At 40.8% G+C, this 27,991-nt stretch overlaps 2 protein-coding genes across 5 annotated transcripts; one reads left to right on the top strand and one right to left on the bottom strand.

Moving 5' to 3' along the window:
* The first annotated feature begins 1 nt into the window (after position 1).
* On the top strand, positions 2–23,072 carry LOC106744701 (nose resistant to fluoxetine protein 6). The gene is made up of 12 exons (XM_014619662.1): positions 2–804; positions 11,797–11,952; positions 13,108–13,328; positions 17,111–17,319; positions 18,253–18,508; positions 18,630–18,790; positions 18,873–19,041; positions 19,231–19,424; positions 20,133–20,262; positions 20,346–20,538; positions 20,634–20,779; positions 20,923–23,072. Exons 1-12 carry the CDS (start codon positions 534–536, stop codon positions 21,067–21,069), a joined length of 2,253 nt encoding a protein of 750 aa, XP_014475148.1. The 5' UTR covers positions 2–533; the 3' UTR covers positions 21,070–23,072.
* LOC106744702 (probable serine incorporator) lies at positions 22,441–27,962 on the bottom strand. Of its 4 annotated transcripts, XM_014619663.1 has the most exons (11): positions 27,778–27,804; positions 26,885–27,049; positions 26,633–26,820; positions 26,346–26,555; positions 26,171–26,255; positions 25,865–26,048; positions 25,576–25,776; positions 25,288–25,326; positions 24,474–24,636; positions 24,209–24,393; positions 22,441–23,264 (listed from the first exon to the last, which is right to left on the bottom strand). In XM_014619663.1, the coding sequence occupies exons 1-10, from the start codon at positions 27,802–27,804 to the stop codon at positions 24,255–24,257; spliced, it is 1,401 nt and encodes a 466-aa protein (XP_014475149.1). In that variant the 3' UTR covers positions 22,441–23,264; positions 24,209–24,254. The 4 variants fall into 4 exon arrangements, with proteins under 4 accessions (XP_014475149.1, XP_014475150.1, XP_014475151.1 ...); XM_014619664.1 differs by lacking the exon at positions 22,441–23,264 and having other exon boundaries at positions 24,255–24,393; positions 24,474–24,624; positions 27,778–27,962; XM_014619665.1 differs by lacking the exons at positions 22,441–23,264; positions 25,288–25,326 and having other exon boundaries at positions 24,255–24,393; positions 27,778–27,961.
* Positions 27,963–27,991: the final 29 nt, after the last annotated feature.

Here is a 27,991-nt window from a genome sequence, read left to right as displayed (position 1 = left end):
CGGTCACACGGTATTCACCCCCCTTCGCAGCGCCCTGTTCGCAAGGTGGCCACACAGGTGACTTCGTCGTTACGCGATCGTACCGCGATCATTCGTAAAGCTCACCTTCGGACAAGCGGGCAATGCTGGGGCCGCGAGACGCTCGATAGCACGCACGATTATCCTCGATCGGATTCTGCGCCCGATCTACGACCGTGACCTCGATCGGCACTGCGTTCGGGCGAGAAACGTGCCGCCGGTGATTCGAACGACGAATTTTCCGCGCCGAAGAACTTCACGACGAGGATCCCCGGATGAGTCCTCCTTGCATCGTTTGAGGAAGATCGAGCGAACCAGTTAGACCACGAATGATCGCCGACCAGCTCTGCCGCTGAGAGATCTTCCGGAGAACGACGAGACTTCCGGGGATCGCGGAAGAAGGAAGGAAAATTCTCCCAATCGCGTGAAATCGCGACGCACAAGTCGGAGTGGAAGTTCTCGGGGACAGTTTTCGGACGCTGGCGTTTTCGGGTTCCGACGATAAGAGAAAGAGAATGAGGACGTTCCTGAGAGCCTGGGCGATTCTCGGTTTAATCGGTTTGTCGCGCGCCAGCGAGCCGGTAGACGTCCTGACGCCCAGGAGTCTCGGCGCCGCCTTCGAGGAGGAGGAGATACTCCGTGTGCTCGCGCCCAACAAGACCGACACGACCAAGAATTACACCTTCGTCGAGCTGATCAGCAGCCTCGGCAATTACACGGTCGATACCGAGAAGGATATATGGAGCGTCGGCAGGCCGGAAGTGCATCACACCAATCCGCACTACGGTGAGCCCTACGGAATCCTTTGAAACCTTTCGTGACATTTGGGGTGGCTCGGTCTTTCGCGTGTACTCGAGTCGAAACTTTAGTTTTATATAAGTTTACTTAATTTACTTATTAAGTTCATTTAGTTCTACATTAAGTTTCCAAATGAAGGAAACGGCAATAATTTCCTGTTTATAGCATCAAGGAGGGACAATAGTGCCCCTTTGGAGACTTAAGTCCGATTCCATCATCGTGGCTTAAATCTAAACGACGATCGACTCAACGAAATTGACCATTTGCATTGGCCAATTAGCTGAATTGAGCAATGCGATTGGTCAATTTCGTTGAGTTAATCGTCGATTAGATTTAAACCACGATAGTGGAACCAGATATTAATGTAAAACCAACTAGACTTAACGTAGAACTAAAATTTCGAGTCGGGTATCGTTAACGTCTCAGCGTCTCATCGTTAAACTTAACTAACCATCATCGTTGTCACGTGACGTTTTTCTACACGGAGAAGATATTGTAGTAAAAATTACCACAAAATTTTGGATCATACCGGAATTATGATTGAAATTATGATATATACATATCACTAGAGATTACAACACACATTATAATTCCGGTATGGCCGGAAGAATTACAAAATGTGATAATTTTTATTGAAATATTTTCTCCGCGTGCAATAACTTTAGCTTTCTTTCTCCCGCTCTATATATATAAACGAATAAATATAGAAAAAATATACCAATATATAAAAAATACTAATATAAATATAATAAATATATAAATCATATATATATTTATTTATATTTATATTTTGTTATACATTACGCATTTATGTATTACATATAATATGATAATACTAACAAACACACAGAACTGTATTACAAAAAATTAACAAGTAGAGAGACAAATCGCACGTAAAGCTTGCATTGTGCATACGCTTCGCGCGTAATGAACGCATTGAAATTTTTTAGCTGCTTTTAGCGGCTTTTTTAACTGCTAATAATTAATATTTATACACGTCGTTGTAAGATGTTTGCGCAGTCGGAAGTCACCTTAGCGACAAATCGCGCTCGTGTTAGGAAAGACACGTTAGTGCGTTCGAGTGAATAGATGAAGCATTTCGCGGTGTGTTTTCAGTGTCAAACAAATTTGTGTCCGGGCGAGCGCGTAAATAATTTTCAAGCTCATTGACAGACGCGTTGACAAGCTTTATGCAACAGGGAACAATGAACGAGCACATTGCATACCGCCGTTCGGCACTCTACGCACATCTACGGCTTCATATTTTAAACGTCGCTCATTAATTGCGAGACATGCAATACTCGCACTTTCGTTACGAACAAGGTGCTGTTAACTTTTGATTAACCACGTTGGGCTAGGCGTTTCGAGTAAACGATTTCGCGCGCGCTTTGTCAGCAGCCGCCTTATTGACCGAATTCGCCGCGAAACAAGCCGCCGGCGTTCACAACGGATACGATCACGAGCGTTTCATCGCGTTCAATTGCGTCAACGTTACGTCGAGAAAAAAAAATCACAGTCGTGAATTCGACGAAAAAGAATAAAAAACACGACACAATTCACACATACAGTCGAAGACTGTAGAGAGAAGACAGCCCGTTTATTTAAGCTGCTTGTCATGCGAACGCGCGTCACGTTGGTTCGCGAGTGCGTAATAGAGATTCGAAGTAACGATCTCCCACTCTTCCCTTTCTGACGAATCTCCGAGGAAGTCGATTAGTAACAAAATTTAAAGGCCAAGTTTTCTCAATCGGACTTCTGATCGCGGAAAAGGTCGTCAGGTTATTTCATTAAAAAGAATTTTAAAATTTTAAAAAAGAAAGAAGAAAAGGTCAAGAAAATGTATAGGTCGCTCAGACTTTCGTGGAGAGAGAAAGAGAGAAAGAGAGAGAAGGAGATTATATCTCGGTCCTCTCTCGTGACGCATGAAATATCGTCCTATCGATCAACCCCTATCGCTCCCGTCATCGAATACCTGATATAATTGATTATACTTTGACAAAGTATGTTATAACAGCGTTCGGTCGACAAAGTCAGCTATGGGAAAAAATGCGTCGCGTACGCAGAAAATGCATCGGCCTTAATTGCTCCGCCGATAAGATGCGACACGCCACGGATTGCATTCGCAATTGTTCGAATTTCGTCGTCCGAAATTCTTCTTCCGCGTTGTACTAATGAGGGCCGCATTAACATGCCTCGCTTAACGGACAGAAGGCAAAATTACTTTCGTTATTTCGACACGCGCGATATTCGAAAGCGATTTTAGTCGTGTATCGTATGTATTATGCACCGACGTGTCGGCGAACGTGACTGCAGTAGCGTGCTGCAGCGCGCGACACGATAAAAGCGGCCAAATCTTAAGAATTTTAATATGGCACTTTGCTCCGATTGTTTTCAGCTCACGAACCTCCTTTCGAAATCGAACCCCCGCCGATCATTTCCTCCTCGCGCCCACCGTCTCCCCGTTTTTTCATTCGAAATTCACAAATGAAGCAACGAATCTCTCTAAGTAAAAATCTATGTATAAAAAATATAAACAATCAATTATTCCGGGCTGCATATGTATTTTATATATTTATATTTTATATATTTATATAAAATACATACACAGTTCGGAATAATTTATAATAATTGAAATATTACCATCACGTTCTACACACATTAGCACTGTGCAACCAGAGATTTGATTTTAATTTATTTTATCCGTTTTAAGATTTATTATATCTTGAGAATAATCTTCGAAATAAATTCTGATGCGTGACCTATGACGGTTCCTCATATCTGAAACGTATGATCGCATCTTATCAATGTCCAGCCCGCTCGAAAAATAGATTTCATCACGCTCGTGTGTCGTATTTTATCGTATATACGGCAATGGTTTTATTCGTGTCTACAAATAACGAAGCCGTCTATTTTTTTCTTCGTGTACGACAGCTACTACAGTTTCGGCATAGCGCGACAAAAATGAACCCACTTTATGTACTAAATGCATCCAATTTATCATTGAGAACCGGTGCGGTTCTTTCGGCGATCCGGTTCACTTCGCGAAGTATCGCACGAGAGTCGTCTTTCTAAACTGCCGATGCGGCCCGACGGCGTTCCGCCCAAGTTTTCATAAATTTTTTTCGATGTCCGTCATAAAATCACCGCGAGTAAGCTTAGCTTTTCTACGGTGACAGCAGTCCCGATTGACCGCGATCGACCACTGATTTCAACATCCGATTTTTTTGACAATGTTGCATTTCTCGCTGTCCGGACATTGGCGACAAGACTTTCCGGGAAATTTTGCAATCTACCAATGTGCACACGAGTTTCAAATGACGTATCAGAAAAGGCTTCGAGGAACGATATTGTCTCATTATCGTCATAATAATTTCGTCCGTGTGTACGGAAATCGTAATTTCTCAGAACTTCGCTTTATTTTATCCCACGTTTATTCGCTCCACATGACACCATGACGGGAATCAGAACATGTTTCACGTATCAATGAAAAAAGAAAAAATGAGAAATATAATTCAACGTTGCGCTAAAATGTAAGAAACGCTCGATTTCGTCACGCGAAAGATTTTCCTAACGATATTCGATGTTTTTCCTTTTCTCCATCCCTGAGTAGTTTCTCCGACAAGCAACGGCTTCGAAAACACTGGCGTCGACGATCACTCGCGAGAACGTTTTACAGTGAAACGCAGAAATAATTCGCTATTTCCGAGAATAGTTTTGCGGCGACATCGTAACGAGTCTGATAACAACCGCATAACATGGTAATAACGATAATGAGAGAGCTTGATTTGTGAATGTTTTGAATCGATTGAAGTTCTATTCGTTAAGCAACCTACGATCGTACTACCATTGGTTACGCATACATAATAGATAATAATTCGAAATTAACGCTTCGTTGAATTAATGATTCGCTGTAACTGTGATATTCGTTTAAGAAAACGCCGGCTGAACCAGTAAAAAATTCAAAAATGGAAATTGGAAATTAATCTCTATGGTGTTATCCGAAGTACCAAATAAAGTACCAAAAGTGATAGTGAATCCTATCCCATGCTCTGTTTTGTTCATTTTCCATGTAATCGATGTACAAAATGGCTAAAAGAAGTAAATAATAACATGGAAAATTCCTTGAGAAGAGAAGCAGCGTGTGTTTTTACGTTGTAAATAAGCCGTGGGGTCATATTCGACTCTAACCTTACAATTAGAGAAATAATTTTAAAGAATTGGAAAAAATCCGGGTCTTTTCAATTTCCCCACGCTTCTTTCGGTTTCTTGCCGCGGATGAGTGAAAACAAAAAAATATATCATTTTTTCCACTTTTCCCACGGATTTCCTCGGTTTCTTTCCGAGTGAAAATTGAAAATATCGATTTTTTACCGGTTTTTTTCACCCTCCGCGAACCAAGTGGAGAAAAATCAACACACGGTGAACCATGGGGTATCTCATACCCCATGCTACTTATGCTACGCTTCACAATAAATACAACCATAACTCCAGCTGCACGAAATGGCAACTTGGGTGTAGTATTAAACCAAAAATTATTAGGGGTTTAACCCTTTCGTTCCGGAATATAAGCGATTTTTTCCCGATAAAGTATTAGGTATTAAGTTAATTTAGCGTCAAATGACATAATTCAGCTTTCAAGTGTTTTGAGACATTGGTGGTACACATGTGTACCATTCGGGACGATTCGGGTTAAATATTGCCGGATTATGTCATATTCCACTAAGTTCACCGAAGGTTAGAACTTCAGAGTCAGAGAGTTAAGATAAACGCTTTATTTTACCGATATCGATTGTTGAAATTATCGTTTCTTTTTTTCACGAACGCAACAGCACGTCGTCGCGAGAGCGACTCGTAACGATCGCACATGCGATCGTGCCAGTGTCGGAATCGCTCTTTTCCAAACTCCGCAATCAATTGGCGGCATTGATTGCGACGGGGGCGCGGATTGATCAGGTAGGCGAGACGCTCACCTACGTTCGCGCCCGAAACGGTATTTCATCGCGCCGCGCAACCCTCGCGTTCGTTGCCACATAATACGTCATTAATCGGCGCACGATGCCGTGAATTTCGCTCTCTCGCGCAGGCCGATGGCACGCCTCGTCCGCGGCTTTTTTTTTAATGAAACACAGGCTCGCGTGTGGGAGACAAACATTGACGCGTTACGTAACACGCTCACAAATACGAGACGCGCGACGGCAGATTGTCGGCGGAAGCAGGGACCAAGAATGCGGCAGATCAATAGCTCAGGATCGTCGTTATCGGAATACTTAAATATTCTTATCGTGTTTATTATTCGACGCAATTATATGCATCCTTGAAAAATTCGGCACTTAATGGATTTGCGAATTAATACCCGGGCATTAACACGTACAAAGAGTCCACCGGCCGAAATCGGGAGGGTACTTTTACAATCTTAATCTCGACGGCCGAGTATTAATGGACGACTGTGCGGAAACAGTCATAAATATACCAATATGGTGATTAAAATTTATCGACGCTGGCTCGTCGGGGATCCGTTTTATAAAAATAGGCGTGAGACACCGCGTGAGACCGGTGCGCGAAACGGCAGGATTCTTCGCGGAAGATCGGAAAGAGCGCCCTACGCTTCCTTCGGCTCAACGAGACGTTCCAGTTCAAGAGTTGAATCTTCGACGCGACCTTCGTCTAAGCGTGTCAGTTTGTGGTGCACAGACATCGCAATAAACTGTGCAACATGCGAAAGCGCTCGCGCGTGCAGCGAGGACGCGTTAGAGCAATTTGCGGCGCGTGTACTTACTCACGTGATACGATTAATGCGAACCGGAGCCGCTCCCGAAAGGAGGAAATATTTTGCGAACATTCCGCGGAGAGTATAAATATTGTCACATTTGCTACAGAATACGTACCGCATACAGGGTGTATCTGAACTCTGCCGACGGACTTACGGGACAGATTTCATGTTGAGAGACAAGTAGAGAAGTCTTGATAAATATGTATCCGCAAAAGCTTGTTTTTTTTTTTTCATAGCTGCTGGAAGTGGAAAAAATGTGTTGTGACAAGCGGGATTAAGGATTTTAACGCAGATTCTAACAAGACTTTTTTCTTTACCTGTTTCTCGAGATAATCCATCAATTTTGACACTTCTGAATATTGATCGAAGAATTATTCGGTATTGGCATGTTATTACCGTTTGCGCCGTAAAGTTAAAAACTAAGAAAAAAAAACGTATTATGAACATCCTGCTAACACGATAAGGGAGACAGACATTTTGAGCAATTTTTAAGTAACGGTATATGTCGGGCTATTCATTTGTAAAACACAATTTAATGAATAAAAAATATATGTATTTTTTATTCATTATTAAAAATACATGTATTTTTTATTCATTATTAAAAATACATGCATTTTTTATTCATTATTATTCATTCAATCCGAGGTTGCGGCAGCTGTATCCCAGAAACTAAACGTTTAAGGACGTATATTTATTAAGACATTTTTACTTATTTTTTATGTAGAATCTTTCTCGTTAGTTTGTGAGTGGGGTCCAGATATACTCTGTATGCGTCATTCTTGTGCGAGGACGGTGAAAATAAATGTTTATTTAAAAGTTAGCGTAGAAGTTCGACAAATAATAGAGACTTGGCGTGGTGTGTCGGGCCGGCAACGAACGCGCACGACGGAGGGTTCGCGAAGGCACGCGCTGAAGATACGCATCGAAGATCTTACGGCCACGTGCACGCGCGCACGCGTTAATCGTTTGTACAACGAAACATTATCGACAGCCAGGTGGGAGAGGACGGTAACATCCACCGTGTTTGCGCGGGGAATTAACGCTGACGATTATCGTCGCGTTTCGCGATGCGATTTTGTGATGCGCTTAACCCACGTGCGCACAATGTACGACGCGAGGTTGCCACCTGAGAATATTCCGATACCTCAACCGCAGGCCATCGTACGCTGAGGCGCACCGAGAGCGTCTATTTTGTTTCTTTTCCGTCGATCGGATCGACGGAAAGTTTTGGTGAACTAAAAGTCGACGATGCGACAGCACAGTAAACTTACGTTCATCGCGATTTCATCATTCGTCGCTTTTACGCAACGGACACAAGCGTGTCAAGCGCCTGTGCGTCGTGACATTGTCGTGTTCGGTGTTCAAATCGTTTCCGCGGCGCGCGACTCGCGCGGAATCTCGTGCGTGTGACTTCGTAATTGCTGATTGGACAGAACAAATGTCACTTGCGCGACTAATCGCGCGAGTCAACACGCGAAATTCGTAGTGATGTTTGCGAAACATTCAAAACTGATTCTTTTATTATTAGACGCAACTTAAATTCCCTCGTTTCCCTTCGATGGCGGATCACCGAGGGAAAGGTCATTATTGAATAAAGGTTACGGCGAAACTACAAAAGTAGCGACCTTGAATCCTTCGCTGAAATCTCTGCGAGTTTATCGAGCAATAATTGTTATATATGCAAAAAATGATTGTCACGAATTATTTATAGTTACACGCATATATATAAATATAGATGCGAGTAACGTCATCGCGTAATCTCCTCCGAGTACGCAACGAAGCTTGTTAACACGTTGACCACCAAATACGGATTATCTCACAGCTCTCTGACGTGCGAGAAAAATTCTCCGCGATTCCGCCATACGTCAACCACGAGTTAACTCTCACTGGTTTCCAATGAATTTTTATCGCGAGTTTCGACGAATGATAAACATAATCAATCGGTGTATCAAGATAACACCGATTTTCGAAATGACGCCGGGAACAATGTCCCTTAACGTCACTCGGCGACAGTTAACGTTGTTGGTTTACTCACTGACGGCGTTATCGAGTATTTAAATGTGCCAGTAGGCGTAAGCTGTTGCACGGCGGAACAAAAAAAAAGAGAGATGTCAGCGCAATGTGAAATATGAGCATCTCTCAGTGTGTCATAAAGTAGTGACACGCAAGTACGGGGCCGTTTCATCCGTCCGTAAGTACATTCGTGTCGCGCTTTATGCAATTACGCAGCACCGATCGGGCAAACAAACCGCGACACCTAAGTGATTCCGTTCGCTCGGAGTGACTACCGTCACAGTTTCGACACCTCGCGGTCCTTATACCCCCCCTGGACGTCCGGCTCCGTTTTGAGTCCGATTGCCACACGCTGTCGTTAGAAAACGTATCAACGAAACAACAACAATGGGAACCAGGTCGATCATCCGTTTGCCATGAAAAAAAGGAGAGGTCAACGACAGAGACGCGAAGATCACGCACGATCGCGAACTCGGCCGCGTTTCCCGCTCGTCGACGAAATCACCGACGACGAGTCGTTATCGTCGTCGCGAAGCAAAATGAGAAATAATCGCGAAGACGATAATTGAGGTAGCTGGTTCGTAAATTTATTTTCTTAGGAATCACCTCAAATTTTAGCAATACATTAATCGAAATAGGATCCGCATTTATGTGAAATTGGGAAAGGATTGACCGTATCGAAGATGAGAGAAGTAGCGGAAATATTACGAAAAATTGCAAGATCGTTGACTGTCTAGTTTCCCATAAATTGCTGTAAAGTACACTCAATTTCTGTGACAACTCAATTTTTCTGACAACAGTGTATGACAACTAACCTTTAAAGATTTGGCAAATATTGTACATGCATTCCCCTTTGTGTCTTTTGGCTAGGCATCTTTTTCAAGATAGAATAATATCGAATAATTTTAAAGATTTCTACATTGCGAAACCCATTTGGTCGAATCAACTAAATTCTTGTTTGACTATGGGCAAGCAAATATTTTGGTTGTAATAACCAAAGCTTGATCGTTTAAACCGAAGATTTGGTTCTCCGAAGTTGCAGAGGTTCGAAGAACCAAACTTTTAATTCAGAGAACTAAATCTTGGTTTTTATAATAAAAAATTTGTTTGCCCATAATCAAATAAGAATGTAGTTGATTCAACTAAATGAGTTTCTCAGTGTAATTAATACGAAAAAATGCGAGAAATACCGAAAAATACGTCGAAAAATCCGACGTCGCGATCATTTCTCTGGTGGAGTACATTCGTGTGCGTCTATCGTTATATATGATGTATTCGCAAACATACGCCTAGCACGGGCAATCCCAGCCAAAATTATTGCACGTCAAAGCGCGAAAAACGATCATTTTTGTATAACTTTTTGAACATTGCTCGCGTTGAGTAAAAGAAGCTGCTCAATGAGCGCTTTATTGCTTCTTATTGGTACATTCTACTAGATTTATAGGAGATCTAAAAGTATATTCCAATCATATATAATAATCACAAAGCGCTCAATAAGCTGCTTTTTCTCGTCGAACGCAGGCATTGTGTAAATTTGATTGATATAACCTCTTATTATGGAGTCAAAGTTGCGTATTATATATCATATTTACATACATTTGGCACAGATTTGTCGAATTTCTTCACGCTGTATTAACCATTAACCTTTGCAAGAATATTGTCACGGACCAGCTGCTTTAAATAAGTGTCGGTGGAGGAGCGTGCGCGTTTAAAGAATCGCGAGACGAGAAGTGTCGTGTCGTTGGCAGCGCGTCGCCGACTCGCCTTTAATCGATGCAGAATTTATGCGCTCATGGCGCAACTGCGATAACCGTACAACACAGTATGGCTGCACTTTCTACGACGGGGCGTCGACGCGCGTGTCGACTGCGCTTTTGAAATCGGTTTACATCCGCGCCGGAGAACCGTCGCAACGGTTGACGACGTCACGTCCGTGCGAAAGATTACGCCCAGGATTACCTGCGAATTTTACCAGATACACGACGGGACATTAATCAGTTTTTTTTCTGCAGTCGAAAGAAAAGAAAAAAACAAGCAGGTAGTGGTTTTTACGTTTTCTCTTTCCGCATCTGCACAAAATTAATAATCTGCCTATGATATTGCACATGTATCGGCGACGATGTTGCAACTTGCTTCGTAAAATAAACCTCGACGCTCGATTGCCGATTCCTCACCTTGGACTTTCGTGTGATATATTGACGTGAATGCATCACATCGACGATGTATCGCACCACGGAAGGTTTCCGGCTGAATGATGATCTCATACATGTTATTAAATTGTGCCTTTTTTAATCGACTTAGTATCACATGATGATGATCGTGACTATGTATAATACCGGTTCAATGACAATCCAAGAATTCCCCGGTATAAAAAAACGGACATACTGACCTTTTGCTGAATCCTATAACAAGTTTTAAAATGTCCTTCGGCAGATCAATGACCTTACATTTCTTTCGGCTCGGTTCAACCTCACCTCGCCTTCTCGTCTGTGAAACGATGTGTAATTCCCCAATTTTTTTTCCTTTTTAAAGTCCAATTTGCTGGCTACATATGTGCAAAAGAGAAAGGAGGGAAGGGAGAGAGGTGTGGGTGTGCGGGCTTCAAAAGGATAAACTGATGTGAAAAATTTTATGTCCATTCCACAAATGGGAGAATATTGACTAATAACGAGACTTATGCAACGGACGTAGACCTTAGCCGAAAATGTTGCATCCGCCTGTTCGTAAATCACCCAGCGATCGAGCGTGACCCTGAGTCGAACACTTTTAACTCCACATTTAAATCTTCAAGGGGAAGAAAACGAAATTCCTACTTGTAGCATCAACAGACCTTTCAAGACTCAATGTAGAACTAAATAGACTTAATGTGCAGCTGAAATTTTGACTCGGGATTTCCTTGAATAATTCTCTTGTGTTGCCGTGTCAATGTCAACAAAGCGAGGCTCGTAAGACGTCGATAAAATTCCACGCTCGTCGCATTCGCACACAGCCCACGTAGCCATGCGATCCACGTGAGTCTCCGACGATGTACTAATTCGAGAAGGGCAGGATGAAAGTCCTTTCCCATATTCGCGAGTTTTACGCCGATCTCGATTTGGGGAGGACGAGGGGAAGGATACCACCCTCATCCAGGAAACTTAAAATTGCCGATATCAAAGACGTCTGAGAAGACTCTTGATTTTCTTTTCTCTTTCCAGAGGCCTTCTCCGAGGAGATCGACTTCGAGGCGCGCAAGTTATTGCAAATTCTCCCCGCGTACGATCCCGGCGCAGGACGCGTCAGCGCGGAATGCAAGCGACACTCCGATATCTTCCACGAGGAGCTCTCGAAGTTCACGTTGTGGGCTCTCAAAAGTAAGCTCGTCCTCCACTGTGTAATTAACCCTCTAACGACGAGGTGAATTTTCAACGTATCCAGGAAAGTGGAGTTAGACCGCATATTTTTCATGTAATTTTCCATGTACAAAATGAGTTAAAAAAGTAAATAATGGCTTGAAACATTTCTTAAGAAAAGAGATAGCGCTGTAAAATAAATGGGCGGTAGGGTCGCATCCGACCCTAGCCTTGTGGTTAGAGGGTTGAAGCACGGAAGCGTCCGAACTTGACTGTAAGCAAACTGCAATCCAAGATCGTCCTGAGAATCCTTTACCCGTAAGGATCCCGCACAGATCTAACTGTAAAATTGTCGTTTAGACGTCTTATTGCCTCAAAGACATCTTTATGACGTCTTAATGCCCTCTGGGATTGCGCAAGACTGGACTCGTTTACATGGACCGTCGAACGACCGGGGACAACCGAAAATCGAGAAGGGCTTTTGTACTCTCGGTGATCGTTCGTGAGTGGTCCGCGCAATTATATAAAATGTCACAAGTCGGCGAACATAAGAGCCCGCGATTTTATTCCGTACGCGACACGCGGCGTTTGGCAACGATCGTTTCGACAAATTAGCCGCCTCTCGATTTCTCTTCGTTCGGATTTACCTTGTAACGCCGATCTGCAGTTATCGAGGATTTCTTCGATGTTTGCACCCGCGAAAGAAATGCATTCGACCCACGTGCAACCCGCTTCATATTCTAGATTTAATAATAATCCCACACGCGTGCGTGTGTGAGAAGTGGTATAGAGAGGAAATTTACGGATGTGTTAAATCCCATCAGCCGAGGAGAGGAAAATCGGAGAACATTGGGACACAATTTTGGAACGCATTTTCAGTGCCCGATAGGAGAATTTGTTTCTTAGTAATTCTCAGGACGTACATTTTCCTATTGGATACGAGATGTCTTCCGAAACTCCAATCCAATAGAAAATGTACGTCCTGAGAATTACTAAGAAACAAATTCTCCTATTGGACACTGAGAATGTGTTCCAAAATTTATAAAAAAAAAAAAATTGCTACAATCTTTTTGTGATTGATCATATATCTTTTTGTGATTGATCATATATCGGTTGTCGCGCTATTGTCGCCACTATTCGTGTAAAGATTTGATCAGTTTCTCGGCGCATTTTCAGTGTACGACGCGACTGCGAAGGTGCCGTCCGGCCTCTTGAGCGGCAACGTTAATCAGTTCGGCGATTTCGACGAGTGCGTCGGTGTCGAGGGCAAGGATGGCATTCGAGGACAGTATTGCCTGGCGTACTTGAAGCTGGACGTCGACCAGTCCCGGCCCGATCTCAAGTACCTGCACCGCCTGTTACATTCGCATTACGCGTTCCGCAGCAACTTAACCGACGTGAGTACAATTGTGTATTTGACAGGGGACGCGCCGAAGCGTAAGAAGCGCGCGAACGCTTTCGCAATCTCGTCGCGATATTTCACATTCCCTGGCGAGACAATCGGGAGAAGGGGGAGGGGGGAGGGAGGGGACATGTAGGGAATATCGTGGTATAAATTACGGGGATTCCGATCTTATCCAGACGGTTCTCGCTACCGTCGCCGACATCGATCCCCGATCGACCCCGAGATACAGCAACGGGAGATTTTAAGCGACAATTTATCTCTCGTTTCACCAGAGCGCCACGGAACTGTAATATCTCGCGGAACACGCGCGAGTACGTTCCGCGCTGTAATGCCGTTTTATTTTCGGATGACGGGGGACGAAACAACGGCGGGAGGGGATAAAAGTCATTAATACGTTCGCGCACGTGTACCGTCCGCACGTGTGTCGCGCGCCCGTATATATAAGGTGTTCTAGAATTATCGCCTGTAATCCCCGGTACGAAACAAAGCATCCTTTTGTTCGCGGAAATTCCATTCAAATGGTAGTTTTTAAATGAGGGCTGTTTAAAGTTATCGAATTAGCTGTGTTAAGTTGCGCGCGAGTCAGGAGCAGCGGGCAGCGTGCGTATTAATATAATTAACCAACAAGCGTAATAACATATGCAAGTGACATAAATAATTTCTCGTACGATGTATCGTGTATTCCAACGTTTTAGAAATATTTGTGACACTCCATCGTAACGCTTAAATAACGCGGGAAAGAGATAAAATTATTAGGTGGAGCTCAATTATGTTGAAACAATATTGCGAAATACCTAAAAGACGATCATGAAAAATGATAATTGTGAATGCTTTCGATCATCTTTTACTTCACGTTCGCGTTAGAAGCGTCACGATGGAGTACAAGAGGAAAATATTGCGACATGATTCTGACTCCTGATCAGAGTGTAGCAATCACGCCGCAAGTTGCTTCGTTTGGTACCAGGAATCTTTCGGGTACTCCACATGCGTTAATTCTGGGACACTCTGTGGATACACGTAGTGTGCACATATTTGATATTTTACATTTTGTGGCGGTGCGCGCGACAACGGTACGCGTTTCAATGAAACTCACGAATATGATGTGAAGTTACTCAATTTCAGGAATTAGGTATATCCCATTCGGATATATTTGATCAGTGGAGATACAGTCCCTGGCTATATCGTTAGACGCACTTTGATTTTTCAATATAATACAGATTAGGAGGAGAAGAAAACTACTGATTTTATCTTTACTCGATTAGAGTAATTTTCTGTGGCGATCTGCGCTTTTACCTTTGTAACCTTCTGAGGTGTCAAATCACTCGTTTCAACCCATAATTTTTGTAAACAATAATATCTTTCACAGAAAAATAGATTTTCCCGTTAATGAGCAAGGAATTTGAGGTTTCAGGTCGCAAATAAACAAAAATAAAACGAAATTTCAATCGACACTCACACACGCAAAACTCACGTCTGTCCTCATTATTATCAAGAATGCAACTATCGCAGATTCATACTTGTTCAAGGTCATTGTGTAACAGCCAAGTGAAATGACGTCATAAAAAATACCTCTTACAGAATAATGATTCCTTAACATAATTCGATCGATAGATGAGCCGTATAAAGCTGGTCCTCGGAAGTCAATGAATTGAGTAAAAAATTAAGGTGCTTCTAATAATAATGAACAGGGACTGTATGGTCCCTGCCGGATAAGTCCGGCTGATACTTCGCGAGAAAATTCGCACAGATGAACTGCGCAACATAAAAGATCAATTGCGCCCGATTTCGAGAACCCGTGAACGTCTGTATCTGTCAGCGTGGAAAGTATAGTCGAATCATTTCTCGCTGCCATAATGTTCGCGACATTCTAATAACCCGGTCTGTACAGGCATCACTTAACATTAATCTGTGAATGAATATGTAGTAGACATATAAATCTACGCCGCAGAATTTATGTAAATCGAAGGACAGCCGCAAATGGGATGCGCGAGTCGGACGAGAGAAACGAGGAAAAGCAAAGGAGAAGAAGATGGGCGCTCCCTCGGCACTCCTTTGTTACGATCGCGAGGCGCGCGCGTGACGCGAGATGAATTTCAACGGGACGAAAACAGTGGAACTACGTAAACGGCCGCTCGAGGGACGAAAAAATTTCTCGCCAAGGCTGCAGGAAATGGTCGGTTGCTGAAGTTCGAATTGAGAGAGGTCGATTACATCGGTATTCTGCGGAATACGAATATATTCGCAATCATGGGAACCCCATAGCGCGCTTGGCTCGATGGCGAGCGGATTCGCGCGTATGATGACACAACGTACGATGAATTCTTAATTGAGATATCCGTAAACACGTGCGATTTAGCGTGCAGAAATAACGCGAGACGCGAGATCACGTGAGCCGAGTCAGGAAATCGTCGTCCCGTCTCAACGTTGATATTAAGGATTCACGAGATTCAAATTGCTAATAATAACCGGCTGCGATTGTCATGCGATGTAGCGTTATGTCTATAAGGAGCTAGCTATAGAATGCTGAGTATCGCGTAATGCCTCAATGCTAACACCGATTGTTCATTGTGATTAATGCCACCAGGCAAGACAGAAATAGCATCAATTATTGTTGCTTAACGACGAGATCGACGAGGGGCATCTCAATTATCCCACGAATTAAATTGCTCGTTTCACCTTTAACCGGGATTTCACGAACGTGATTTATGGAGTGTCTCGTTTCGCTCTCTCAATCGAACGCTTTAACAGACTTCCGCGAAATATATCCTCGAGGACACATAGGTGATTAACGCGTTGAAATTCTCGCTGTTGCGTGCGAGAATCGACTATAAAATCACAGGAAAGACTGTGTATCCCGTGTGTCATCATTGTCTAACGTAGCGCAAAATTACGTCGTATATGTGCATTGAAAAATGAATTTGCTTAGATCTGCTTGACAACCAAACGCATTTTGGCGAAAGAAAACAAAATTTCTGGTTCTCACACGGTAAAAAATTCCGTGTTTAAAACAGTGCACTGAAAATTTGTGCACTTTAACATGGCAAATATATTGAAAAGTATACAAATATTTGCTAAAAATACACATATTAACAAGATGAAGTGTTAACATTATATTTGTGTACTTTCTCACATATTCCTCGTATTAAAACAACACAAAATCTGAACGGTGAACCGTTTTTAACACAACGTTTTTTTACTGCACCGAGAAAAAGATTTCTTCAAATTTAGTAGATTTTATCGCATCCAAACAAATTTCGTCATTGGCATGCTCCGAAGAAATTAATGTTTCGATTAATAAGTATGATTGTTTTCAACATTTGGCTTTTCAACGAATATATAATATAATATATATCTTTATCTTAAATAACAGAATTGTTTGAAACGAAAGACAATTTTTTTATAAAGAAATTATTTGTTTCATTTCATATATTTATTGTGACCAAATAATATTTTATTTGATTAAAAGATATTATTTTAAATAATAGCGTTCTTAATAGAATTTTCTTGAATGAGACAATAACATTTTTACTCAAAATAATATTTTATATATATTGTTTCTACGAAATAAATTTTAGTCGAATAAATAGAAATACTGAATCTAAAGAAACCCTTTTCTATGTGTGTGTGCATAAGTCAACTTTGGTTCTTACGGTCAGAAATTCTTTTTCCCTCGACGCGTTTCTCTCGTCCGTTGTCAGGCATATCCGACCAAATTCATTTTTCATAGTCTGTGGAACTTTGTATGTAAAAAATTGTTTGATCTTTGTCTCACAGGAAGGTCACAGAGTACCGCGTTTTAGCACGATCAACTGGGCCGTATGCACGCCCGCGTCGTGCACAACCGAAGATGTGAAGAACTCTCTTCAGCATACTATTGAGAAGTACACGGCTCAAACGGGCTTCAAGATTACGTTGCGAGTGGAAAAAAACATGTGCCAAGTGAAGAAAGAACTTGTCCTACCAAAAGCAACCATCGCCGTCAGGTGTGAGAGAGAGAGAGAGAGAGAGAGAGAGACTCGCGATCGGGAGTGTTTGCTTGAATCGCGTTGAGTACTTTGCATCAGTGCGCACACACAAACTTTGTAAAAAGCGTGTGAATTAAAATACCGATGGACGGAAGCCCGTTCGAATGCACTTATGCATGCGTACGTGAATGTTCGTTTCACTGGTCTTTTTAAGGGAACCCCACGTTTAGAAACTTTGCTGATCAAAAACAGTAATCTTTTTACAAAGTTTACGTCGTATCGGCTGCGCAGAATTATAAATGCTCTTTTCAAAAGTACGCGCGAAAATGAACTGGGAGCATTGCTTGATGTGTGAAGAAAATTATGAAAAACTTCAAAATTGACGTCTCTAGCTGTCAGTTAGTGTAAATGTTTACCTGATACAGAAATCTTGCAGCTCGTATATATCGAATGCGTCAATATTTCAATCAAAAAAATTTCAAACGATATTTCCATACCTATTCAATTTAAATTCAATTAAAATTCCTACAAATTCCTATAAATTCAATTCAATTTAAAAGCCTAAAGAGATATGACAAATTTGCAGAGACATTTTAACATATCTTAGCATATCTTAACGAAATTTTTCGTTAAATATGACAGAGTAGCGCGCACATTCATCGAATTTACATTTATATCGCACACTTACATTTACATAAGATCCATGTAATGGAAAAAAAGTAGCGTGATCGTATGAATGTTTATGTAAGATAACACGTTGAGAGAATCGCCTCTACATTGTCGACGCTTATTGAGTTCGTTATCGATTTTAGCATCTCCGCTTGATACGCTTCTTTTTTTCGAGACATTCTGAATGTTCCAACTTCCGGAGAAAATAATTTTGTTCCTTCGATCGGGAGAGAAGATCTCGATTCGTCGGTGTTCTTCTAAATCAAAACGTTCGCTTTTCAGCCTTCTCATCGCCACTGTGTTCATCCTGACTCTCGTCGCCGTTTACTACGATCACTACGAATTACCGGCCAGCGAGTTGCTCTTATCGTTCTCGTTGAAACGCAACGTTCGGAAATTGACCTCGCTGGAGAGACCGCAGGGCGACATCGCGTCGCTGCACGCCATCCGATTTTTCAATAGCATTATGCTAATTGTGTCCCACAAGAGTATGGCGATGTTCTACGATCCTTATATAAACCGGACTTACATGACCGAGGTATGTTGTTATACAACACATAGCGGTACGCAATGGAGAATTTGTATTTTGCTCTCGTCTCACCTGCGGCGAACGCGCAGGTTGTTTCAATTTCGAAAGTGAATTACGCGCTCGAACGCAGATTTTAGGTAAATCGTGGACCGTAATCGCGAGAGCGGCCAGTCTCTACACCGACCCGTTCATCATGCTGTCCGGCCTCTTAACCGCCTACTCGTTCGTAGGCCGGCTGAAAAGAACGGGATCTCTGGACGTCAAGCGCGAGTACTTCTCGCGCTTGCTGAGGTAACGATATCAGGTTCAAGGATATGCGCTGGATAGGGGATGAGAACGATCTTTTCTCAATGAATAACGCGCCCTCTTGCAGGATAGTACCGACCCTAGGAGCATTGGTGTTATTCTGCACCCACGTGTTGCCGTACCTAAGTTCCGGTCCGCAGTGGAACCTGGTGGTGAACCATCACGCGGACATTTGCAAGAAGACGTGGTGGCGGAATTTCCTGTTTATCCATAACTACTTCGGGTTCGAAAATATGGTGAGCACCGTCCACGAAGAACGCGAAACGCGATCGGAAGGAAACATCTCCGATTATCCGGAGATCGTAGGATTACCACAAGATCTTTCTCGGAGACGCTCGCGAGTGCAAAAATATAAAAGTGACATTCGAAAATATCGAATCGACTGTCCCCTTTCGTGAGTAACCGTCGTCCTTTCGCATTTTCAGTGCCTCACACATACGCATCACGTGGGCATAGACATGCAGCTGTTTCTAGTATCGCCCCTGATGGTGTTGCTGCTGTATAAAAGGCCGAAGATCGGCGCGTTGGTGCTCGCAATGGTAGCCTCGGTATCGACAATATTGAGATTTTACGCCATGTACAGCAGACACCTGAGCAATTACATATACTTCGGCACGTCGTAAGTACTCACGCGGTGTAAGGAAACGCGCGACGAATTGCGTCGAATAGAGAAAACGTAATCGTAGAAGACGTTCATTGGCATCATTCTATTTGTTTCTTTTCTAATCTTCTAATTCTTTCTTAGACATAGTGACGTCGAAACTTTCCGATCAAACGCATTATTTCTGAATATTTATGCATCACGATTGCCGCTTTGGAGCATCGTTGTCGATCCATCAAACAGCAATCAACGGTCTTAATATATGAATATTCATATATGATGCGGCTGATTGGAAATTTTCGATCATTTTCATCATGCTTATATTAGTGAGAAATATTTCGTATTTCTGTTGAAATCGGTCCTTGTTAACATTTTCGTGTTAAATTTTTAATATTCCCATGTGTTTATTTAACATACCGCTCGCTTATGTTATCTCAATATCTCGTATTGAGTCGATATTCAATATGTGCAAGTGTTAAAATAACACATTTTATTTAGTGACGATTAACTAATTAAATTATGGATATTAATTTCGTGTTAATTGTTGACGTAATATTTGCCTTACTTTATAACATACACACCTTGTGTTAAATTAACCACCGAAATTCGTGCGGACTGTTTGGGACACGTGAAATGTGTTAAATTTAACACCAAACTTTTTACTGTGTAAACAATGGAACTGTATTTTGATGGAATCTTCTATACTTTCCTATCTTCACATTTCAGGATCAGAGAATTGTTCGACACTGCCAATTACTCCTACACGTTACCGTCGCACCGACTGACCGTTTACATCATAGGCATTTTCACGGGTTATTTATTGAGGAACTTACCGAAGGACTTCAAGATGAGCTCGGTGAGTAGTCGTAACTATCGCGTCGATTGATCCACGTACGACCCTATGTCGTCCGTGCCTCTCACGAGTCCTGATGCTTTCAGGCGACTCTCTACACAGGCTGGACCGTGTCCACCATGTTGGTTGTGGTGACTTTCGCCTGGTCCTCGAGAATGGGATTAATAGATTACGCGTACAATCCAATCGACGCGGCTATCTACAACGCGTTCGCTCCCATCGGCTGGTGCATCTTCTTCCTGTGGGTTATCGTAACACACCATACCAGCAATTCGAGTGGTAATACTTCGTAGAGGCGCATAAAATAATCAAATTGATTGAAGTTCGTAACAATTACCCGATAATAACACGACGCCCCGTATGTGCCGACGTAGGTTTCTTGAACAGACTCTTGTCCTGGCGAGGCTTTCTCGTTACCACGAGGCTCAGTTACGCGATCTACCTGACGCAATTCCCGATATTCTTCTTCAACGTTGGACGAACGCGCGCTGCGATGCAATTCGAAGTCGTCGGGAGTACGGTGAGTCGTCGTCCATGCGCTATATTATATCCGTTGAACTGAACATCGACATAAATATATATACGATTAAACGCAACTGCGTTCGTCGTTTTAATATCGTTTTCTTAATCTTATCGGTACAGTCTTGTCGTGATTGATTACAGATGAATTTGAAAGAAATACTGTGGATCGTTATCATGTCGGTGATTCTCACGTTGCTATTCGACACGCCGTTCCAGAACTTAAAGAATTATCTACTGAGAAAGCCAGTACAAAAGAACGCGGAAGCAAAGTCATTGAAAGCGGAGTGATGCTGGTTCGAGTCGAAATTTTCGACCTGAATGTTTCTCACCAAATATCTTAATTCGACTGCGACGGCTCAGAGCAGTGCTCGGAATTGGTTGCGCATTACAGATTTTTCGACCTCCTCTGGTGTCTCCTTCTTGCCGTTTACGACAGCAGCGAACCGCTCGATACTCGTGACGTTAGAATTAATGATAAGCCGCATTACCAATGATTAACGATGAAATGTAGCGTTATTTCACTCTATTGGCTCTTGAATATTTTTCCAAATAGGAACCTATATATTTATATTTATGTTACCGAGCAGACAAGCACGACGTCTGAAAATTGCTTTGAAGGTGCCATTCCAATTCTGTGCACTGGTATGGAGCCTTGTACATATAGCGTTTTCATTTAGTTTTTTTTTATGTTGTTAGAGAAATTAATGTACGATGTTACTTAGGCCGGTATTCATTGTCAGATCTTGTATTTAAGACCGTCTTAAATTCATTCTCAGATGCATTTTAACCAATGAATCAATCTGCAGAGCCTCTGAAAATAAATTTAAATATAAGATCTTAAATATTAAGTTCGACCTATGTGAATACCGGCCTTAGAGTAGGATGTGAGTTACCACTTGGGAGAAAAAATTATCATCCTGCAAAAATTAAATCACAAATTCCTTAGTGTTCTACCTGGTTGGAAGAACTAATTGGTGCGACTTTTGTGATGAGTTAATCTTAAGATAAAAATGCTTATTTTAAGATTTCCTTTCCGCTTTAACGAGAACGTATTTCAATTATCTTTCCTACTTCTTTATATATATATGGATAATTGTAAATATTAGTTTTTAATTATTAAACAGTTGGTAAAATAGGACTAAAATAAGTTTACGAGAAGAATATTTTACATATTACCGACACGTCAAGGGGCTATAGACACACATACAGTGCCGTATAGTTTATGAGTGAAATAATTTATATGGCGAAATTAAAACGCGCAATGTGTCAATTTATACACGGATTGTCGTTGCATATTTTAATTTCTGTCCACGCGAAAGCAACAATACAGAATGTAATTACTAATAATGTAAAATAATATTTAAAGTTATTAATAACGATTTAAAGTTATTAAGAACGAGATAGTAAACAAATTTTTATATCTATGAATCGGAAACGGAAGTGTAGTTAGTGAAAAGTGCATGAATTAAGTAATTGATATTGTATAAATTGATGTGTTTGTACTGCGATAAATATATTACATAATTTACGCTACATGACTATTGACGCATGTGAGGACAGACACGTGAGTGCTACACAACGACATTTAGGAATACATATCGCTCAGGAAATTTTCGACTGTGTTGTATTGTAATTGTTGTTAATAATATTAAATACGTGTTTTATATAATTTTATTTGTCTTGCTTACTTTTATGTATTACACGTATCGTTCAAAAAATGCGGCTCGCACGTAATGTCTCTTCGATACAATTCTTGGTTATCGCACAAAGCACAGTACATAAAAGAAATGCTTATGTCGTTACTGTAACAAATATATACTCATATAGATGTACATAAAATTTCGGTACATTGAAATGGTACATTTTTATCGCAATATACACCAAATACGCCAAGCTGAAAAAATATGTTAATCTTGCCATATATGTAATATTCTTCGTGTTTATAATGACATACAGTTGTTTGGCAACGTTTTCTTTTTCAAATAAATCAAATAATATCAACCAAACTAGATTGTATATGAAGTTGTCTTATAGTAGTAGTAGCAGCAGCCCACAATAACTATGATTTAAGTATATTTACATAATTATATTCATAGTAGTGGAATATCTATATATATAATTCATAATTTTAAGTAAATAGATAGGACAAATAAAATAATCTGGATATTAAGAAAATAGATAATTAAGAAAAACTTATCAAATATTCTAAATCCTCTTTAAACGGAATAAGAGAAGACAGAGAACAGAAAGAAAGCAAAATTTTTCATATATCGTAGAATTAAAAAAAAAAACGATTATAAATATGACATATAACTATTAGCATATTAATATTATATACTTCTTTCATTTTGTAATATTGATTTATAAGATGCTGGTCAGTTCTAGCATCAATTCTAGTTAACTTCTACAGCCGTACTTACAGACATTTTGCAATAGGCGGTTGATGATATTACAAGAAAGCTCTAAAGCTCAGGTTGTTTTTGCTGAAAATGAAAACACAAAACAATACAACCAAACGAGAAACTAGAAAAATAATTAACATTTTAATAAATGACGAACTATGTTTCTTGTTTACGACATCTAAAGGAATAGCATCGAAATGTCATAATTTTCAATGAACCGCTGTAATTTTAACGAATTACGTCATATTGCATATGAACATGATAGGACTTGGTAAGAATACATATGCAATTAACATTAAAATCGATCGCAACAACGCATACAATTTTGCGTTAGTTATTCGTTACCTTACAAGCTAGTTATAAATGCACCAGTGGTACACAGCAGTATTACTCGAGTACATGCAATATTTTGCATAGTACAGAAGTCGAATATATGCTGGAACGATTTTTTCAAATAATCACATAAACTATACTTTCCATATTAGAGATATAAATACGTACTTTTGTATATCTTATACTTTTTATCATAGTTTTCATATATATATATATGATTATATATATATAAAATCATACGAAGCGTTAATAGAACTGGCTACTGTAGCATATAAAGTATAAACTAAGGATGTAATTAGTTGATCTCTCCGAATGAAGCAAAACTCTACTGAGTTAAAGGTTGAATCGGCTTGCACCGCCTATCTAAAAGACTGTTAATAAGGAGCTTGGTATTAAAATTACATACAGCACAATTTGCACATGTAGTATCTGTGTTGAAATTAGAATTATTGATACGAAGCAAATTCGTCAACAATGCCTATTTCTTACGCAACATATCGACATGTATATTAATATGCAATACTTTTTCAAATTGCATTATTTTGGATAAATGATCGCGATTAGCATTTCGATAATTAGATCATAAGCAGAGAAGAGTCTGTAACATAATATTTTAGAATTATGTTTAGCTGTAGGTATTCGTTTTGCCGCTATTATAGTTATGTATTATTACAATGTTAGATCGTAAATACCTGTCTCATAGTTCGCTGAGTCTTTGCTCGTGATAAGTCCAGAGATTTAAGAGAAATCTCTATTCGGGAAAACAGTAGGCGCTATCAATGACCACACATAAAGGCCCAGACACATCCATGAAGAAATAATCTTCACCCACATCGACGCGGCGTTCGAATTTAAGGTATCTAGATTCGAGTTCGGTCTGTAAAATCATACGGTATTAATGTTAGTGCAAATTAAAACGATATATTGATAGTTCAGCTCCACATCGCAGATACGCACCTGTACCAGTTTGTGAGTGTCATCATAACGTACAAAGTGGCCAGAGCGAACATAAGATGGAAGAAACTCCAATTGTATGCCACTTTATCTTCTTCATTGTCCCAAACTTTGGCATCACTTCCACCCTCGGCATCGTGATTACGTCCTTCTACTTTAGTATAATCTGGTTTACATTTAGGAAAACGAGAAATAACAAAAAAAGAAAAAAGCTAATGTTATACTGCGGATGAATAGGCTAAATAATAATAATACTCAAACGAGAATAAATTAATAAGATAACACGATAAACGGAAAATGAGCAAAGGAATAAAGGCAAACACACACTAACTACCGAGCAGATATAATCATGACTTGATACTATTAAAAATGCAATGAATAAATCTATTTCTTATTAATCCCGGATCCTGGATACTCACTATGGCTGTCCTTCTTTGATGACGTCAGAAACGAGGAAAATCATGCCAATGAGTTGAATCAAACAAGTGTGTTGAATCGGGCTGTGTTCCAATATTCACTGTGAATTTTGGAACACAGTTTCAATCACGATTTATTATTTTGCGCGTATATTCTTTTATTTCCACATATACTGTCACATTAATTGATTCTCCTCGCTTCTGATGTCATCGAAGAAAGATAGCCATAGCAAATATCCAGGAGCCTTAAATTATATATCGTATAAACTATTTTTTATCAAGTACATCCGTGTATAGATACAACAGACAAGTGAATATACATTTTCAGAGGCAGAAACGCAAAAAATCAAAGGGCTCGCGTTCAAAAAATAAAATCTACTTGCAAAATAGTGTGTGCCTACCTTCATTGCCGATAAGAGACTGCTCTCCTGCATTCCTGACTGTATAAAAAGATCAATATTTAATGCAACTACTCTCATTTTTTTTACATGACAAAATATATATGTTTCTCCTGCACAAAGGGATGATAGATCTTAAGCGGATGTGCACTTGACAAAAATATTGTACATCCAGAACAGAAATATTTTCGTGACTTCCAAGGCACCGAAACGTAAAAATGGCGTTCTTCCACGTATACATACACACACAGGCACAAATGTTACATTAAATTATTCTCTTGTAACACTAACCGGCCCCATTATCCTGGACTAAGACATTCTCGGACATCGTGATCTTTGATGATTTGGACGCCGTGCGCAACGAACTGTAGAGAACGCAGCTGAACCAAATTATAAGGCCGATAATGCTCTCCTTGTCAAATGCAACCCGATTTTGCGCACTGACGTCATGACCGTTAATTATGCCGAAGAAACCGGGATTGCATTTGTGATCTACAAGTTAAAGCACAAAACGATCAAGAATAAAGAAAGTATATTGCGTTGTTGACTCACATCATTGTCCATGCTGAACAATATTTACCTGGACTATTTGACACGCCACTCCACGTTAAGTATACCACGTATAACGTTACCACGGAAGATTGAAGGAGCCCAGATCGTGGCTGATGTTCTTGCACGCTCGGTAAGACCGATATGATGCTGGTAATAACGCACAAAATCAAGTTGAATGAGATGAAAAATTTATTGAGGCCGCATATGCCTTCCTGTAAACATAAGGTAAATGACCTCCTAAATATGCTGGCGAAGTTTGTCGGTTTATTCGTGGAACACTCTGTATGTGAGAGTATGTTTTCAAAACAGAAATATATAATTAATAAAATCTTACGTGCGTGAAATATACGTAAAGTAGTACCGCCCCAGCGATAGAGACGGCATAATTGAAGAACGTTGCACCTAGTAAGGCAGCGTACCTGAAAATATTTTGATAGTCTCAGCTATTTCTAAAATATTTGTATATACGTATTTAAGTATTATCATGAAAACAGCAATCTCTCTCTTACCATCCTTTCGATTCAGATTCTTCGTAATTCCCTACCCACGCATCGGCCCAAGAATGAGCAAAGTCGACAATCAGAATCAACTGTATTATTATAAAGAGAAAGCCTCCTATCATTCCAAAGTACATCCAAGTAGCTCCAAAGGATCTCTCTGGAATGAAAAAGGCGCCAATAATCCCTCCAATTATCAGGAGATACTTGATAGCCCAGAATCTGAAAATTGTATATAGATGTCACAGGTCGAATCTTTTAGTCAGCAGAGTATCTTAACAAGTGTCAATTCAATTTACCCATTTTGTATAGCCGCTCGTGGATCCTGTGAACTTCTCACCCTGATCATTATTACAGACATCAGGAAGAAGTACAAGGAGAGAATGAAGCATATTCTGTAAACTGCCAAGTAACCCACCGCAGAGTCGCAATCTACGGTAATTTGCGATGGAACATAACCGTTGGAACTATTTGCACAGAATGGTACCTGTTCAAATATGACGATATTAATATTGCACTATTATTTGCCAAATGATTATTTCTGACATTACCTTTTTAAGCGCATTCTGTAGACCGGGAGCAAGGGTAATGCAGGCTGCAATAGTTCCCAGCATCAAGAGCAATGCGTACATGATGCGAGTGCTCGTACTGTTCCTGCATGACGGACATTGGGAACAACAAAAACTGCAAGCTGTGCTTCCGCACAAACATGCCAGCTGCATGGTAAAAGAGAGAGAATATAGGAAATATAACGTTATATAAGAGAATGAGCATAACATAAATAATATTAATTATAAAAGTTAAAATATACAGATAAAAATAGGAGCCTGCAATAACAGGTGTCTTGCAAAACTGACATATTTTCCTATACTACTATATTTCAAGCATCATATATTTATTGTTATACTGATATTTTAACAGTGTCATGGGAGCGTCACTTCCAGTACGCTGAGGAAATCTTTAAAAATAGCGCTTACACACTATGTCTTTGTCGCATGTATATGCAATCAATATCGGGCGCACATATAATCAAACGATACATACGACGCCACAATCAGATATATGATGATTCGTTCGTACTTTCGTACGTGAAATTCCCCACGAGATCTGTGGCGAAGATCCATGGTCTAAAATGCGATTGAGAGATCAACTCGATTGTGTTTGGAAAGAAAGTGTCGCACACGAGTGAGATTCCTCTATCCACGGAGGACGATAAAGCGCAGTAAAGCGACGGTAATTGCTGGTTATCCGTCTGAGCGATGATAAGGACAAAATTGCGACTAGGAGTTTATCGCATCGTTACTTTGAATATCGCAACGGATGGAAAAGAACGTTGAATAGAACGCGCTGAAGTAGCTTTTCAGCGTGAAAGGGAAAAATGGGAGAAAAATTCTCTCGCGTGAGAGGGGGTGAGTCAGACAGTTATCTCCTATAGCTCGCTTACCTGAGCCGTCGAGCACACGAGACCCATGACGAGATCCTCTCGCCGCTAGCCGGGGAGAAAATCACCGATGGAGGAGGAGACCCGGTGATGAGAGATTTCGACGCGGTGCTGCGGTCCGAGATGGATTCGCACGGTGAGACGCGCGTGAAGAAAACACGGAAATAACGGGCACGAAGCGCGCAACGATACGACGCAACTGACAGTATCCGCGAGC

This window comes from Dinoponera quadriceps, unplaced genomic scaffold (assembly GCF_001313825.1).
Source record: "Dinoponera quadriceps isolate SergipeBrazil2010 unplaced genomic scaffold, ASM131382v1 scaffold1352, whole genome shotgun sequence".
Classification (NCBI taxonomy): domain Eukaryota; kingdom Metazoa; phylum Arthropoda; class Insecta; order Hymenoptera; family Formicidae; genus Dinoponera; species Dinoponera quadriceps.
The sequence above is the reverse complement of the archived record's forward strand: the minus strand, read 5'-3'. Positions and strand labels throughout refer to the sequence as shown.

Bases quoted from the DNA above. Each gene is read 5' to 3' on its own strand.
- LOC106744701 (XM_014619662.1), top strand. From the start codon at position 534: ATGAGGACGTTCCTGAGAGCCTGGGCGATTCTCGGTTTAATCGGTTTG. The intron at 11,953-13,107 runs GTAAGCTCGTCC...GCGCATTTTCAG, and splicing joins CACGTTGTGGGCTCTCAAAA to TGTACGACGCGACTGCGAAG. The intron at 20,780-20,922 runs GTGAGTCGTCGT...GATTGATTACAG, and splicing joins TCGAAGTCGTCGGGAGTACG to ATGAATTTGAAAGAAATACT.
- LOC106744702 (XM_014619663.1), bottom strand. From the start codon at position 27,804: ATGGGTCTCGTGTGCTCGACGGCTCAG. The intron at 26,256-26,345 runs GTAAGAGAGAGA...AAATATTTTCAG, and splicing joins GAATCTGAATCGAAAGGATG to GTACGCTGCCTTACTAGGTG. The intron at 24,637-25,287 runs GTAGGCACACAC...AATGTAAACCAG, and splicing joins GTCTCTTATCGGCAATGAAG to ATTATACTAAAGTAGAAGGA.